Here is a 17799-nt window from a genome sequence, read left to right on the forward strand (position 1 = left end):
TGTATTAAATCTGAAGCTACTGTAGATGAAATTATATTTTTCCAAAACAAAGCAGAAGTCTTGCTGTAAGAGTAATCAGCTCCAGTCATATCAACATAAACAAAGATATCATGGGACAACTGCTGCTCATTCCAGCCAGGAACTAGCTGCCTTTGAATTTGCTGAAATGCAAATCCATAGCTAGATCTAAGCGAAACAGTTCCCTTGTCCTCTGACAATTCAAAAACTTCCCTGCTCTACTGGTACAAATCAAAGACCTTCTGAGGAAGTTTTTTTCCTTTAATTTTTCTAATTCTAAATGAGGGTTAAAACTTTCAGGAGATTTTGTTCACTCAAATGGAGATAGAGTCTCTGCCATTCTCTCACATTTCAGAATACTGCCCTAATGACCACTACATTAGGGATCACTTTTTGGAGCTTCTCAACTCAATTTTAATACTTTTTCTTTACTTCAGTTAAAAATTTAATTCCAACAAGCCATGGACATAAAATAATCCCAAACAACGCTTTTCGTCACAAAAGTTTCTATTTTTGCAATTTGTTGTGCTGGAACAACAATAGTAGAGGAGCTGAAGAATGTCTCAGCAGCCCAACTTTTAAGAGCTTCATCCCTAAGAATTAAAGCATCATTAATTGTCTTCTCCATAATAAATTTCTGCTCAACACACTGTCTATGTAGGTTGTAATATGTTAGAAGGAATAAAAACAATCTGTTCTAAAGCCTGATGTCACTTATATTTATTACTGAATTATCAAAACTAACTGAAATTAATTCTAACATATATCTGAGACGTGGAACTGAGATGCTATCAATTTGTAGCAAAAGCTTTTCATATTTTCTGTATTTTCAGGGAAGTGAAAATTGAGCAGTGTTCTAGATTTTGGAATTCCTATCATCCACAAAACTATTCACCACATTGCTCTGACTGGAATTGATCATACCTTTTCAGCTTTTAGAGTATAATTCAAAATACATTTCTGTGTTTCATAAACATGTTTTGCCAATTAAACAATGTAAATAAAAGTTTTCATAAAATTGCACAATGTTTTAGGTATTATTATGCAAAATAATTTATGAACTTTTTGTACATTGTCCATAGAAAGTTCTACAAAATAATTAAAAATATTTGATTGCTAAAATCTGATGTTTACCTTCTTTTTCTCTTTTTCAGGACTTATCCCAGAAGACATGCAGACCATGTTAACTATGCAGTTAGAATCTCCTTTTTTCTTTCCCTCTTTTTCTTACAATCTAGTAACTAGTAAATTCCAAAGATGATACAGTTCAGATTTTGCTACTTACAAAAGTCATACAGTTAAAAATTATGCCACTCTAGGTGCCATGTTCCTCTTCTGGATAGTTCTTTGTATTTGTTGGTAAGACCAGGCTGTCTGCAATAAAACTGTATACACAAACACCATCATTTAACCTTAAATGAAGAGCCCCCTATTCTCACAGAAGAAACACCTCATCCTCTCCACTTTTTCATGATTCATAGGAAAGAAACCGTTATTGTTGAGAACTAAATGAATACTTCGAATGGACATTAAAACTCACAGCATGAGAACATTTGAAATAAGATCTGATTAATTTTTGATTCAAAATTTAGAACTAATAAAAAGTAGTATCCCTAAATCCAGACTGTGCATATTGACTGCATTATAGCTACTCTAATAAGAATTCTTCATCTACATTAGTGGTATTCAAATCCTGTAGTTAAAAGATGAGACTTAAAATTTTTGCAAAAAAACACCTCTAATCTTGTCCACCTTTATTGCATAAATTGAAGGACCTTTCCTTATTTATTTGCTTCTTTCATAGGCCTAACAATCTCTTTGAAGTTCATTTCAATAACAGAAGCAATTAAACTGTAATTTCAGCATTAGCAAGGCAGATACTTTGAAATAACAGCTATTTTATTTAAAGCAATCTTCATCAAAACAACCTGTGCACCCTGTGACAGGACAATTGCAGCTCATTCATTTTATTTGTAGCAACACAGGTTTGACCTACAGGTCTGCTTCTAACTGTTTACAGATGGCTCTGCACGAAGATTCTGCATCCTAAGCTTTGCATCATAAATTGAATGCACCATCTCACCACATAATGCTGTATGTATAAAAGGAGAAATGTCCTCTCAAACCTTGCAACCGATCCTTTTATCTGGAATTGGAAGAATGGATTGCCATTATTTTATTTTGTATAACTATAAAAGCGTACAAAGGTCTATAAAAATTGTCCATCTCACAGGCCATAATTATGTATTGTCCCATATCCTCTCACACTTGCCCCCCCCCTCCGATTTCTACTGACCATCTTTAAATTTTTGCTGATTTCATTATACTCCTCATAAAGCAAGGAAAATTTTCCAAAGCATTCCACAGCCCTAACTCCAAAAAGCCATTAAGAAGGTGGAAGTGCTGCCTATACAAGCAGTTGTGCTTAGGAACTAGACAAGCAAAGTGCTCCACCTGTAGCTGAGATCTCCCTGCTGATGAGGATCTGAGAGATCTACCTGGGTGTTCACTGACCACCAGGCACAGTGTCTTCAGTGGGCAGACACAACCCCAATAAGCTGCACAGCGTGCAGCCATGGGTCTCCCCACTTCCTCTCTATCCTGTTCTAACAACAGTGAGAGCAGTCATATTTCTGTCCATCCATCACACCCTTGTAGACCTACCTAATGCATACAGAGGGCAGAGGATACATGTGCTATTTGATTTATAGTCCAACTGGGCCGTTGTCTACTACTGCTGCCTAGTGAAGTCTTATTGGAAAAATACTTGTTGGTAATCGAGGTGAGGTATCCAGTTCACTCTCACTTGCTTGTCTGTAAAGCATCTCTGCATTCACCCATCTTTGTATTGTGCTGTGCCAGTATTTTCACGAAAATTTCACATATTTAACCGCTTTGCAAGATCAGAAAGTAAACTGTTCAATATGACAATATTTTCTCACTATTTGCCTTCTTTGTTCACAGGACTTTTTTTCCCCCCATTTTTCTAGTACATTAATCAGACTTCTTTGCTCTCTTATTCTCAACAGTTCTCAAAGCATTTTTCCTTTTTGTATAATCTGAATATGTGTAAAGATTTTTTACCAGCAGTGCACATTTGTAGATTTCCAAAGTTGCCACTTGAACCAGTGCCTCAAGAGAGCAGTAGTTATAGTTCCAAAAGCCAGCTCAACTTGGTACCACCAGCAAACTGCACAAAGTCCACTTCCCAGGCTGGAGTATAAGGCAGAGTTCAGCCTGAGTCCTCCATTTACATTGCACAGAAAGCAACTCCTGAGGCCAAAGTGGGAGGACAGCCAGGGCACCTGGGCACTTCTTTTACCAAAGGAGGCCTCCATGGGCCATCAGTTCTGAGAAACCAGTATTAACTCTTCAGTGTAACTACACCTGTATTCACAAGTATTTCTATTTATTCTGCCTTCCATCCTTTTTAACAGGGACCTTACCCAAAAGCAAACAATCAATGGTATTTTTTATTGGTCACACTAATCCAACAATGTATTTGCTACTTCAGATCCTAGGGAACTACACTTTTCTACTTAAAATCACATATACAGTTGCATTTTGCTACATACATTCAACAGTTACCCTCATTTATCTTTTAATTAGACCATCAATCACTCCTATTGAAATAAAAATCACTAGGTTTGTTCATTTAGGATCTTATATTTTTCACAACAAACATTAATTAGTTACTGTACAAGTTTCACAAGAGTAGCTGGTTTTAAAGAATGATATTGAAGACCTATAAGCTTTTTGGTATTGCAGGTTAGGCTGGAAAAGAGTTCATTATTATGCTTACTGTTTCATACTTTGTATCTCTCAGATCCTTTATAAAAACAAAACAAAACAAACAACCCCCCCCCGAGTAATTTTATCATCTGACTTTTTCCTATTGCTCCATAATTTTTTTGTCAAAGATGACATTAATGCAATTAGAGGTGAGGTTTTCAGAATTGTTTTACCTATCATCACATACTAGCTACGTGGCTCATTTTTTTGTTAAGAATGCTATCTGTCTCTGGAGGTATTTATCCCAAACTCATTACCATGAGAGACTGGAGACTTTGTACATCCAAAGCAGCTGCAGAATTTATGACCACTAAGAAAAAACAATCACAGACACAAAGGTGAGTATCATCCATACATTTTACAGGTCTATCAGTTGTGAAAAAGCAATGCCATGTGTGAAAATAGTATAAAAAGTAGTATATATAAATTTGTACTTTAGTTGTTCACAGAAGCAACTGCCAGAAATAATCTGAACCCAAGTAGTGCTATCATAACTGAAATGACAAATCCATTTTATTATTTCAACTTCTGTGTCCTTCATTCACATGTGTATAGAATAAAACTTGCAAAAATATGTACTATGTTTTTCTGATTTTATTTTTACTTTGTTTTCATCATAATAAAATCATAAGCTGATCCACAGATATTTAAAATAACAGTCCAGCTGCTGCTATCCATTTGCACTAGCAGAAATGCATTTGTGTGAAACCCATAGATGATTATTACCAATACTACTATTCTCATTGCACTTCTGCAGGGCTTTGAAAGGTCCTAGATTTCTGTGTAATACTTGTTCATAATGAAATTCTGCAAAGTCTTGAATAATTTGAGTGAAAAAAAATGATCTTATGCCCGCACTTTCAAGTATTTGCTTCTTAATTAACAGTGCCTGGGAAGAAGGAAAGCTTTATAACAGGGTTCTGTCCCCATTCTGCATGCCCCTGTGGCAATATACACTGCTTCTCCATATTTTTCCTAATGAATTTATGAGCACATTTTATTCTCTCTGGCATCAAAATCTAAGAAAGACAAGCAAAGCCAAATACCCCAGAAGATGGCAGATTTGAGCTCAGCCTTTACAAAAGCCTTCTGAGTCATTCTGCTTTCAGCCTGTACTTTCCAACTGCAGTGCAAACTGTATTTAAGGAGATACGCATCTGCCACCATTGGCAAAATTTATCGCAAGTCTTTCTCAATAAAGTCAAAGACCTGAAACCAATCAGTTTGGTTTTTTTTTTTTTTAAAAAAAGCATTTAAATAAAAATCTTTATAAACATTAAAAAAATGCATTTGTCTATTTTAGTCTCTGGACGTAAAATACACACTTATAGAAAAAAATTTACCAAAACATCTGTTCAAAAGGGGCAATGATTTGATACCATCTGTGGTCAGCCATAATTCCAATACAAGTGTTTTAACAAAGGTAGATATTGGAACTGCATTAATTACAACAGACAAAATTCAGATGTAAGTATGTATCATTGTTATAAACAGCGTTACATGACAATCATTCTGCCTCTCTCATTGACAGGGACATTTATACAGAAGTTGATATAAATAAAGGGGGCAGAGTCCTGAACTTCTTTACTTCTAATTTACTGCAGATATGTGTAAATTTCCCAGACATTGTAATACCTTGGCTTACTCCCTGTCTAACTTTGACCAAATGGTGCAAAACTGAAAAATTAAACCTTGACATGAAATATTGAGTCTGCATGGCCTAACAACTGCTGAATGATTTCAATGGTAGCAAAACCTCTTATGGTGCAAACTGCACAACTTAAATCCACTTAAAGCAATGGAATGCTATGGATAGTATAAGACTTGTAAGAAATAGATTAGAAAACTATGCTCAAGCAAAAGACTTTAGGAGTTTCACCACCATCATGTTCCTTTGTTTACGAATAACTTAATTTTAAGAAAGGAAAGTCAGAACTGAAGATTCATTATTAGTATTTGTACAATTACACATGTCCAAAGATGATCAAGATGATATGATACCTTAACATTTAATGAAAGAATCTACTGCGATTTCTGAAGCTACGAATTAGGTCAGGGTGGAATTTGTTTCTCTGTATTTCATTATGCAGCTGCTAAATTTTACCTAAAGAAGAAGAAAACTCCATTCCATGATCAGGAATGAAAGACTATGGGAATGGTCTGAGTAAGTACATATACTCTGCAAGACAGTAAATAAATGTTTCTTTATGACTACAAAAAGTTTTGGGATTAATTGCAACAAATGTAATCTCATATGCAATGAATAAATTCACTCACCATGATTCCAGTAAGTAAACAGACTCCTTTACCACAGTATGTATTAGGTACCATATCCCCATATCCAATGGATAGAAAAGTTATTGAAATCAACCACATTGCCCCAAGGAAGTTGCTAGTAACATCCTGTTGATCGTGGTATCTGAAAAGAAGAAGAAAACAATTTCTTCATCATGAAAACAATTATTAAACTTTCATGCTGCCAGAAAGAAATTGCATTAACTTGTCATATGATCATTCTTGTATTCTATCTCCTTCTTAAAAGCAGCTCTAAGGAATTAAATAAAACTCAAATGCAATTACATCAGCAGTAAAGAATCAGAAGGTATAAAAATAGAACCAGCAGTAGAGATACTTGTGATGGTTTATAATTCAGGATTTGGTTACTATCATTAAAAAAGCTGAAATCTTCTTTTTTAGTAGAATGCCTTCGTTGGGAGTACAGGTCCTGCTAATACTCTTCAGTAGCATAAGACACCAGTCTACTACAGTAGCAGTCTGAGGCAAATATGAAAGTGAGAGAAGGCTGCGAGCACAAGCAGACAGGAGAGCACATCTTCATCTCCTTGGCCTAAATGCAAGTCTATGATCAAAAATCTAATCATGAGGTATTACATAAATGCTGTCTTAGACAACCTATGGCCTACCCTCGCCATCCACATGTTCAAGATAAATAGAAAAATATGCTATTGTATTTCTCATCATCAAAAGATCTTTACCTTAAATATAGCAAAGCCACCCTTTTGTGTTAGGTCAGCCATTAAGTGAAATTTCATTATGTGCCATTTGTTGTCTTAGTTTCAATATTATAGTGGAATACGTTCATTTGTCGCTTCAAAGAAAACAAGTTCAGATTAATAACCTTGTCTTCACACAACATACATACCTAATAGATTGTGAAGATATAAGGACACATTTTACGTCTAAAAACCTGTTGTCACCACTAACTCTGTGGAGGAAAAATACCTAAAGGCCTAAGATAGGTGGAATTTTGCTCCCTGGACAGAGGAGCTCTCCCACAGAGAATCTCTGTGGCAGCCACTGCAGACTCAAGGTTGCAATCACCCCTGCAGCTGCTGAGAAGCCTCAGGTTAACTACATGCTGTTAGATTCCCCAAGGGTATTACTTTACCCAGTTCCTAAATCCGTGTCTTACAGTGGGTCACAGAGGGTCATTAACAAATTAGTTCACAAATCTGTAAACAACCTGCTTTCCCTAACTCAAATAATTGCTTGTTTTCCTCCTTTCTGGACCACAGTCTCTGTGACGGAGCAAGAATGCAGAACGAGCACACAGGCTCTCTCAAGAAATTCCTTATTCTATCACTTGTAAGATATTCACTATAAATGTCTGCAAAACTCTGCCTTCAAAGTCCCACCTATGCCGTGATAATTACAAATCGTAAGAACTCTTTGACTACCATAGACCACACCAATCACTCCAAACAATCGTGTCTGTTCCATATTTCACATGTACTTTTATCTCTTCTGGTGTCAGTGTTGTCTCTCACATACTTTATACAAGTTTTTAAAGATTTTTTGTTCTGCTTCGAACAAAACCTAGAACAATGTTGAAGAAGCCCACATTTGGAGCCCTAAAGATGACAGTGACACAAATAATGACAACCACAACAGCAACAAGACTAGTAAAAAAAATGACAGTAAACTTGATTTAGCTTACGACCACAGCACTCTGCACAACAAAAAACAATCGGACACCGGTTTTTTTTCCAGTGTGCACTCAATGTTATGGATTTTAGTCTCCACTTAACAAACTTAGCGAATAATGGCTGTGAAATATACGGATACAGGGAGAAAAACACAGTCATCTCATCCAGGAGGCAAGAAGAAAGCATATGTATCTAATCATGCTACTCCTTACAGAGCATTATGCAAGTGATATGACCCATAGGGTCTGGATGAGCTTCACAGAAGGGCACTAAAGCCACAAAACATTCTTCTAAGGCTAGCAACTCAGTTAAAAAGTAGTAAATGCTCACATAAATATTTATAATACATTTCTTTAATGCCTCTCTTTGGATTTTGAACCCAGCCATTTTCATACTTCAGATAAAAAACAGGTTTTCCTGTGATGAGGAAAATGCAATGCAATGCTTTTGACTTTTTTTACATTTTGTCCAAATAGTTAACATCCTTACAAAATTTCAGCACTACACAGTGATAATTATAGACATCTTAATAAGACTGAAAACAGAACATTCAAAGACAGCTCACTGAGTTCCAGAAATAAATACTAGTTTCACACAAAGAATGCAAAAACGTCTCTCTTAAGCCTTGAACAATAAAGGGAAAAGATAATGGAGTCTTTATTCACTTATGATCCTTTACCCATTTCAGAAAACATACAAGCCAACATACACAAAGATTCTTTTAAAAAGGTGACACAGGATTAAATTTTAAAAGGCACATGAGAAGTTTTTCAAGTTTCATTGGAGACACAGAGACAATTAAGGTTTCCTAGATAAACCGTTTGTTAAAGCCATCTGCATCCATATTAGGTGCCACACTTCAAAGACCTGTTCAAATGTTTTCATCTTCTTAGCTCAAGACTGCTGGATTTCCTACTCTGAATATTTCACCTGGTTGTGACTTTAAGGGTCTAGTTCAGCAATTAAATGTTTCATGCTTATTTTAAAAATCATCAGCAATACTTGTGAATGACTTTGACTAAGAAACAAAGGATACTTTGTGCCCTCCCTATTGCCTCAGCTGCTCAAGCATGACAAAGCATGTAAATTACCTAATTTGCCTAATTTAATCTTTCAACAAAATCTAAAAACTTTCTCTTGCACTGTACAGGGAAAGTTGGAGGGGTGACTTCTCAAGTTAAAAATCCATAAGCAAAACAGAGACAATCTAAAAGGGTATCACTCTCCTGAGAATCCCATAATTTCATTGCCAGATTTACAGGAAGGTAGTTTTCTTTTGTCTTGTATATTTTTGCAACTTCAGTCATGATTTTTGAATCTCTGTGGTTAGAAATTCTGGTGCATGTTTACACCGTACTGATTTTCATAAGATTACAACTGTGCCAGCATACATTTCCAAGTGCTCTACTACGTCACTAGGCACTACTACCACTTGGGATTTAAGCCTGAATAAGCAAAGACAAGGGAGTCTTCTGCTGCCCTGTGTCCACAGTCAGGTAGGAAATGATTACATCTATATCAAAGAAGGAAAAGCAATTTCTTCAAAAAGTATTAATTACAACATCTTATTTGTACAGTCATGGAAATGGCTAAAAATTAAAACTGAAGGTATGTAAGTTGCTTTGTTTTGAGGAGAGGGAAAGAAATCAATCCACTGCCTTTTATTACTTGCTTTCAAAGTTATCCCATCACCAAAGACTGAACTTCTCCATTTATACAGGGAATAGTAAAACGGAGAGAGTAGAAGTTAAACTTTCCCACGTGTTTCAATAATTGCAGCTCTAATGTGTGGCACTGAAGTCACCAGAAGACCCGAGAAAAGTAATTCCTACCACTGTATCTTTCACTTCACTATTGAGACTATCCCCAGTAGAGTCAATTGCAGTGGATGCTATTGTGAGGAGAAAAGGTATCCACACAAACAGCTGGAGCAGAGCTGTCTCACTCACTGTCAGTCATCATATGCCACTACAAACATCTCCAAATTCCAGCTGGACTGTGAAAGGCAGCTTGGATGTAACACATTTCAGAATTCACCTATAGTTTTCCTAAACTATCTATTCACACTGTATCTGAGAGTTCTGAGATCTGACAGGAAAACACTGTACTATGAACAGACTGGAAACCCAAAAGCTCAGGAAGCAAGGAAAAAGAAACAAAGATTTTCTTTCAGTGACAGAAAGCAAAATCCCGTCATTACCAAACAAATTCCAAAACAGAAGATTTGATAAAGGTTTTTATTTTTTTTTAAGTTTTTAGGATTTTTAAAACTAGAATCACTACAATTATACTGATTTAAATATTTAAAGTCCACTATTCTTAGTCAATAAAAACTTGCACTAGAAATACAGTGAGTCACTTGAAGATAAGTGCTAGTTAAAACTGGAGCTATAGACACCCAGCCTTACATGGTAGGAGAAATAAGGGTCATTTAGAAAACCGATGTATTGCCCCAAAGCAGAAAAACCACAGGCTGAAGTGGTCACACAGCCATAAGAATTATTTATCACACTCCATTTCTAATAAGAAACATGCTAGCTCAGGTGGTACTGCAGCTGGATCACACTACTCACCAGGTAATCATCATCGTGTGAAACACCACTATCCAGTTCTCACCAAGTAGCATATATAAGTCCTGACACTACTGTAATTTAAACCAAAAATAGCTGAATGATTATATTTGTGCAAAAATAGCATGGCTCGATTCCTTCTTATGCCAAACTGAGTGGGAGTTTTACAACTCATCTCAGAGAAACATAAATATATTCCTCATCTGACAATTCTGCAGTTGCTTTCGTTGTCAAAGAAGTATTTCAGTTTCTGCATCAGACAGTACTCCTTTACTTCTGGTATCACTATTAGTATCATGATTTTCAGTACTGCTTCCCTTCCAGAACCATGTTTGTATCTGATGATGTTTGATTTAATTTGGTAAACATCATCTTTTTAGCTGCATACAATTATCCCACATTCACATCTTGATATCTAAAACACATTCATCTTAAAAAGAGATGAATAAGAAGAAATCAAGTACAACATTAAGCTTGACCACTGATGCGTCAATTCACACTTAGCAGCTTCATTTCAGTTTGTCTTGCCTCCATGGACAGCCTCTGATTACTTTCCATCTTTGTTTTTGCTTTCTTGAACAAGTCAAAAAAAGAACTAAAAAATGTTTGAAAAGATGACCCTTTTTGTAGGAAAGAAAATGGCCTGCTTTTACCATAATAATTAAGAAATTCCTGGCCTGTACTAGAATGGCAATCCAGGCTGAGTTTTGTTTTGTCAAACCTTAAAAACTTTTAGACTAGTAACAGCTGGAAACAAGCTCAGTCCATTACACCAGAAACGTGTGAAGATGCTGTTGAGACACTGATTGATCTAACCAGCTATTAGAGCTCCCCCACAGTATCAGGCCATTCTGTTACTAAGTGCCTCTTTAATCTTAGTTATATGGTAGGTACTGGCAGCTTTTTAGCTGTTAATACAGTGATGATAACAGACAGGACTTTTTATTTCTTTTTACTTTCTCCTGTTTAAAAAAAAAAAAAAAAAAAGAAAACCTGAGCAGCACCAGGAAAGAACAGTGGTGCTGACTCCTAATATGATGGCAGAATTTTTGCCTGCCTTGTCAGGTTTAGGATCAGAAGGGCAGCTTGAAGAAATGCACGCTTGTCCCAGTCTTTTTATAACATATCTGTTGACGTCCCCCAAATATTTATTAACATGAGCAAAAATGTTCTTGTCACGAAAACTGCTTCATGAAAGTACAGAACACCACAAAAAATTACTGGATTTCAAACAGATCGACTCACATCAGTAGCAGTTGTGAACCCAACCAAAAGTAACGGATGAGAGTAAGCCCTCTTGATTCCTTCTACCATGGTCAAAAATCTTCATGATTTTTCTGCTACAAGTATTTGCTCGCTGCTTATAGAAAGCTAAAAAAACCCCAAGGAATATGAAGCATCATTACATTATTAGCATAAGCTACAATGCTAGCTAAGATGGATGAAAAAATAATCTAAAAGAAAAGAGGACAGCGAAGAGACAAATCACACAAAATCAGAAGGGTGAGATGGCATGTTTTAAGAAATTTTATCATTATTCTTGAATATAAATTGCAGTTTAAACATAAGGAGGAAGACAAAATTACTAAAACTCCTAGCTGCTGCCATACCCACCTGTCAGTGCTTTGGGCAATGGGTAACCTACCAGTAGTGAAACAAGGAATTAATTGCCATTTTTTCAAAGGGTGTCAAGCTATTCTTTGTCTTCAACTGGTGAGGGTCTTGCTTTGTCTTCCTGGTGTGTAGAGAGATGATGTTCTGCTAAATCCTTATATCTGTCTGCAGCCATAGTAGATGGAAAGATACCCCATCTTCCCAAAAGAAGCCATTCAGCTACAAGCACAAAGTTGCTGAAGCTTCTTAGAAGTACCTTACTTTTTTGGAGTTTTTTTAACTTGCATTCAGCAATAGTTTGAGTGCTAGGGAGAATCTTTGGAATCAATTCTATGAGTATTGGGAAATTTGGAAAGCTTTACATTTGTTACAGACAGCAATCCACTAAAAAGAATAAAGGCAAAGAAAGGAGAATTCAGTATCAATGTACAAAAAGTAATCCTGTGAATAAGATGATAACTACTGCTTTGGAAGGTCTTAGACTACATGAAAACATTAATATGTCTTATTGAAATTTTCACACAGTTTGTTTAAGGAGAATTTTTTCTTGCTTCAATTAAGAAATACACCCAGCACCCTCAATCCATCCCACCCTCTTTTGTATATATCCCCCAATACAGGCATATTCTTACTTCCTACTGTGTTCTTTTCATCAGTTTCAAGCTATTTTGTTTCTGCAGTGCCATAACTGAAGTAAAATTGACAACAGTGGGACCAGGAGTTCTGGTGTAGTGGTTTGGGGGGTTTTTGAGTTTGGTTTGGTTTGTTTTTTTGGTTTTTTTGTTTGTTTGTTTGTTTTGGGGGGTTTTTGTTTGTTTGTTGTTTTGGTTGGTCTTTTTTTTTTTTCATTTCCACAGATCATCTTTCAAAATGTTCCCATTTAGTGTTTGCATGATTATCCATTTCAAAATTCTTACTTTGACTTTGTCTTTATCTCACATTTCAGATTTCAATGAAGCTTTTCTGGAATGAATATTGTTAATTATCTCAAGAAGCATCCTAATAAATTTGATAAGCTTATGAAACTCAAAAAAATGTAAAACGCCATTCTTCTACTCTTCAACATGTAGAAACATAATGAAATGTTTGTTTGGGAATTTAAACTTAAGTATAGCATATATTTACTTCCAATGTGCTTGTTGTGACTCAGTAGAATAATGAATAATGCTAAAGATCTCAGAAAGCTCTACAAAAAGTCCAAAACAATCCTTAACTCCTAGAGACCTGAATGAGCTTTGCCTGCAGCAAGTTTTTCAAACATATAATTTGACTATTTTGAAAACCAACCAGGTTCACTGTGCCTAAACATGGCTTATTTTAATAAAATGTACACAAGAGAAACGGAACAGAAAGTAAGGTCAGTACGGATATCTTTGTGTCTCTCAGAGATGAAAGCTATGACTAACAGTAGCAGCTGTCATGAAGGTTACATGACTGATTCTTCCCATTTCAAAAATCATATATTAATCACTCTTTGTGCAAAATTTTGCTTAATTGTTAAGTATTTGGACTAAACCATTTTATTATATTCAGATCATCTTTCAGATAGATCTATCTTCCTCAGGCTGTACAGTAGGCTCAGGAATTCAGCTTTTCTCAGGTATTTGTTGACATTTGATAACACGCTGTCAACAATAAAAAGAGTTCTCATGTTTCAAAAGGTTGCCTTTGGATTTTAAAAACTCACCTCTCTAGCCTTTTCCAACTCCTATATACATGTCCAGACTCCATGGTCACACAGCTCAATTCTTCACATAGCTCAAATATTAAGAGGCAAACTCAGGCTCTAGTGGTTGTTGTTAGCTGCTGGATCAGGAGTACCAATCAGTACCAAAACAGTACGGTCCGGAACAACTTTTATTCACAAACTTTGGCACACATATAACAATGTGCTCCACAATTCCATCACATGTGACTTCTTAGTCTTCACAAAAAAACCACACTAGTACCTTTTTCAATGCGAAGTGGAACTCTGCTCCAGGTTCATAGCGCTCACAGCACAAAATATATTATTGTCATACCATTTGGGGCCTCATTTTTTGGAAATGAAATATCACATTTTAATTTTTTATAGGTCTCTGACAGACTCCCTGCATGAAATTAAGATCTTTGTTACAGCCTATCATTATTTTGGTGGTCTTCACCTTCCGAGCTCTCAGCTCCATACTTCACGATCTGATTAGCCTGCATGCTCAAAGCTCCAACTAAAAACAAATGAACTCAAAGTCCTCTATAATGACACACAGGTTTAAAAATAAATCTCTTAAATTAGACATCCAAAAATTGCATAACATCAAAATTCTTCATTTTGCCAAATATAGCAGCATGTCCTGAGGCAGCAAAACAGCCTCTTAAATGCTTCAGCATCCATATGTGAAGCAACAAGGAAAAATTTTTAGTGAACAAGCAATCGATCAGGCTTGCCACGGCCCAGGATAAAGAGCTGTTGACAACCTTTTGTCTCTTTAGCAGCTTAATGAGAGAGCACTGACCATGGGGAGTAAACTTGCTTTAAGGCTCTTTTCAAGCTCGACATTTTCATCTCACTGTTCCACCTGTTAGGATACAGGCTGTCAAAGTATCTCAAAATACATTTCTGAAGCTACTTGAACTCTAAATTAAATTCAAAATGGAGAGAGCATGACTCTTTAATCCAGTGGAGAGAGATACTGTCTGAAGGGTTTAGGATAGGAGCTGGTAAAGGGAACTTGTCCTTGACAAACACTCTCTTGAGTAAACATTAACTCAGCTTTCAAAGCAAAATTCAACAAGTAATCCAGAAAGGACGGAGACTGCAAACACACTGACTATTAGAAATAAAATGAAATATCCAAGACCTGCTCTTTCTGTAGTTCTGTATATCATCTTTTTCAAAAATGGTTCTGCAAAAGGAGTTACTATAAATACACATTTAATATACTACTAAAATTGATGAATATGAAAGAAGGAAACTGAAGTGACATAAGCAAGCTTGAGGGAAAACTTCTATTTTTCAGCACGTTTTAATCTTATTTTAAAGATACATGGGGGTGTATGTATTTCCATTCTGCAGCCATTATTTTTTACACAGGCTAATCTTTGAGATTTGTCAATACAATAAAAAGGAATTTTATTTTTAAGGGTTGCTTTAATTTTTCAAAGTATACAACAGCACTGGTTAAAGCTGTGTTATGATAGAAATATGAATCATTCAAAATCAAAATTAGCTCTACTGTGAATTATTAATTATATTTGCTAGCAAGTAATTCTATCCCCTCTAAAATTTTCACTTATCTTGTATTTTGCATTTTGCATATCTGGAGATACCCTGTTACTATTTTATACATAAACTTCCTATGGAAGGAGGAAAGATTTAGGGTTTGTTTTGTTTTTGGTGGTTTTTTTAATTGAAATTATCAGAATCAAATGATATCTAAAGAATCTGAAATAATTTGTTGAAGAAAAACTTCAGAAATAGAAGTTTTAGAAATTAGAAATAGAATTAATCATTATACACTTCAAATGAAGCCCACCTTTTTTTTTTCTGGCATAAACCATCAGAATTAGGTAAAAGTTAGCCTTTTAGTGGGTGGACAAAAAAGGAGGAGGGGAAATTATAAAGCAAAGATTATGCTGAATTCTTCAGGAAGACTTTCTGACGAATTGAGCACTCAAGTTATTTTTCTCTTATAGAACTAATTTCATTTATCATTATGCAAATTACTATTTTTAAATATCTTGGTTTTCTACAGCAGAAGCTGATGTATTGCCTTGTACAAAAAGAAACAAAGTACAAGTCCATGGCCATAAAGCCTCCTTTCTTTTTTTATTGGTCCAGTTTTCATGGGGATATCAACAATTTTACCAACATAAGCATGTTCTCTAATGTAATGGACACTAGAAACAGATGACAAAAATAAAATAAACTAAAAAAAAAAAAGAAGCCCATGCCAATTTCCTTTCCCTTGGAAATAAAATAACAAAATACCAGATTAATCAAATTGTAACTTCTGTATAAATTGGAGAATAAAGCTGGTTTATACAGCACAGCAGCTTATAAGTAAAGATTTTAAAAAATCTAGACGGTATTTACTAAGTTTGAATCAGAGCAGAAGCCTGCAGTCAGTGCAAAAGATTTCATTGATTGCCTCAGATTTGGAGTAGCCTCACACCCTGTATCATGAACACTGCTGGAGTCACATGCTTAACTTAAATCAGTTAAAGTGAACTTGTTCCTTGAATATATTTTAATGTCCTTTATTAAAAGGAAAGACTGTTTTTAGAGTTTAACTCCTTTAAATTACACTGCTTGACACTAGCTAGATTTTACCAAATATTTATAAAGACAATTCCAAACCCAAAGTCTGTGTACTTTTGAGAGTCAGTTGCAAGTTGTACCAAATCTCATTAACTGTTCATTAATGAAGTACTGGGCCCAGTTGGTACATTTAAAGTTATGAAACATAAAGTATAAAAATATAGCTATATATTGCCATATGGCAAATGAAACAAGGAAAGCACTTGTAACACAAATATTTTCCACTTATTTTTTTATGTATGAAACTTCAGCGTGAGGTTGTCAATATTTAGGGAAAAAAAAGGGTTCTCCCTTTTTAAATTTTCTTCTTTTCATCAAATTGATTAGAAGGCTAGGAAAATACTTTGGGGTAAATTATTGTGATTAATCTAGAGATGTTCATTTGCAGTGACTGAGAAAGGCTATTGATGTGGAAGACATTTTTGTGACTCTGTGTTGCTGTACATCTTACAGTGAAGTGTGTACATGGATCAACTATGGGATGGACTTCTGTCACAAGTTTCTCAAGCCAAATTCAAGATAATACCATTGTTTCAGAAAGGTTTTCAAAAATAGTATCCATGTCATGCTTAACTCTGGTGATTATAACAAAGGAATATCATTCTCATTTGCTTGACCTCTGCAGTGGCACATTTGAAGACAGATGTATTACCCAGCTAAATGTACCCAAAAAGAAAATGCTTAAGAGACCTCCACCATAATATGCTAAATATGCTAAATGTAATTACAGTTTTCTTTGCTCTGCTTTAGGCCTTGGCATGTTACCATCAAATTCTGTAATAATGTGAAAGTGAGACTACATGAAGTCTGAACCTTGTATTTTCTTCCCAATTCTGTCATTAAAAAATTAAAATCAGGGTTTATGATTTTGATAATTTTGCATTTTTAGTTTATTTGCTATTTGCTTTCAGAACAGAATAATTTCAGTAGGGATCATTCTGATTATAATGACAAATGTTTACCAAACAAAAAGACACTTGTAGTATTTTCTCTAAAGACCATGAACAGGAGAGGATACTTTCTTCTGAAAAATTCATTTTTACCAAAACCATTTTGTTGCCTAATATCTTCACCTTCACTTAAAACTTTATGACTGCATTTCTATAGATTTCAATAAAGCACTGAAGAAAAAATGAAATTCTGAAGGAATCTGAGCAGAAGACATTTTCAGCAAGAAAGAGCAGTTACATAATGTTACTATCTTGCAATGGAGGGGAGAAGTCTGGATAGTGTGGCAACTGAATTTACCTTTTGCACTACCTACACTTGAAACGTGTCTTGGAATAGATATGTTAAACATGTTGGAAAAATCCTTTAATAAACCAGAAATTATCTACTGCCTACTGTTTACGCCACTGGCAAAGTCCATGTGAATCATACAGTGGGTATGTGAGTTATCTATGTGACTTTCACACCTAAACCCAGTTCTTTCATCAAGATTTAGACAGGCAAGCACATAATCAAGGGTCATGCTTAACTAAGGATGTGTAGAATGGGAACATTTGAATTTAGGCCTGCTGTCTGTAACTATACTGGCTTGCTATGAAAACTAGATTCAGTT

The 17799-nt window shown here is 35.3% G+C and overlaps 1 protein-coding gene across 2 annotated transcripts in view; it reads right to left on the reverse strand.

The window, feature by feature from the left end:
* KCNN2 (potassium calcium-activated channel subfamily N member 2) overlaps window positions 1-17799 on the reverse strand; it is a 75653-nt gene that overhangs the window by 20608 nt on the left and 37246 nt on the right. For both annotated transcript variants that reach the window (XM_027652544.1, XM_027652543.1), the window contains exon 5: window positions 6088-6229. In XM_027652544.1, coding sequence (XP_027508345.1) covers window positions 6088-6229 — 142 coding nt within the window. The remainder of the gene's footprint in view (window positions 1-6087; window positions 6230-17799) is intronic.

This window comes from Corapipo altera, unplaced genomic scaffold (assembly GCF_003945725.1).
Source record: "Corapipo altera isolate COAL_440 unplaced genomic scaffold, ASM394572v1 61286, whole genome shotgun sequence".
Lineage (NCBI taxonomy): Eukaryota > Metazoa > Chordata > Aves > Passeriformes > Pipridae > Corapipo > Corapipo altera.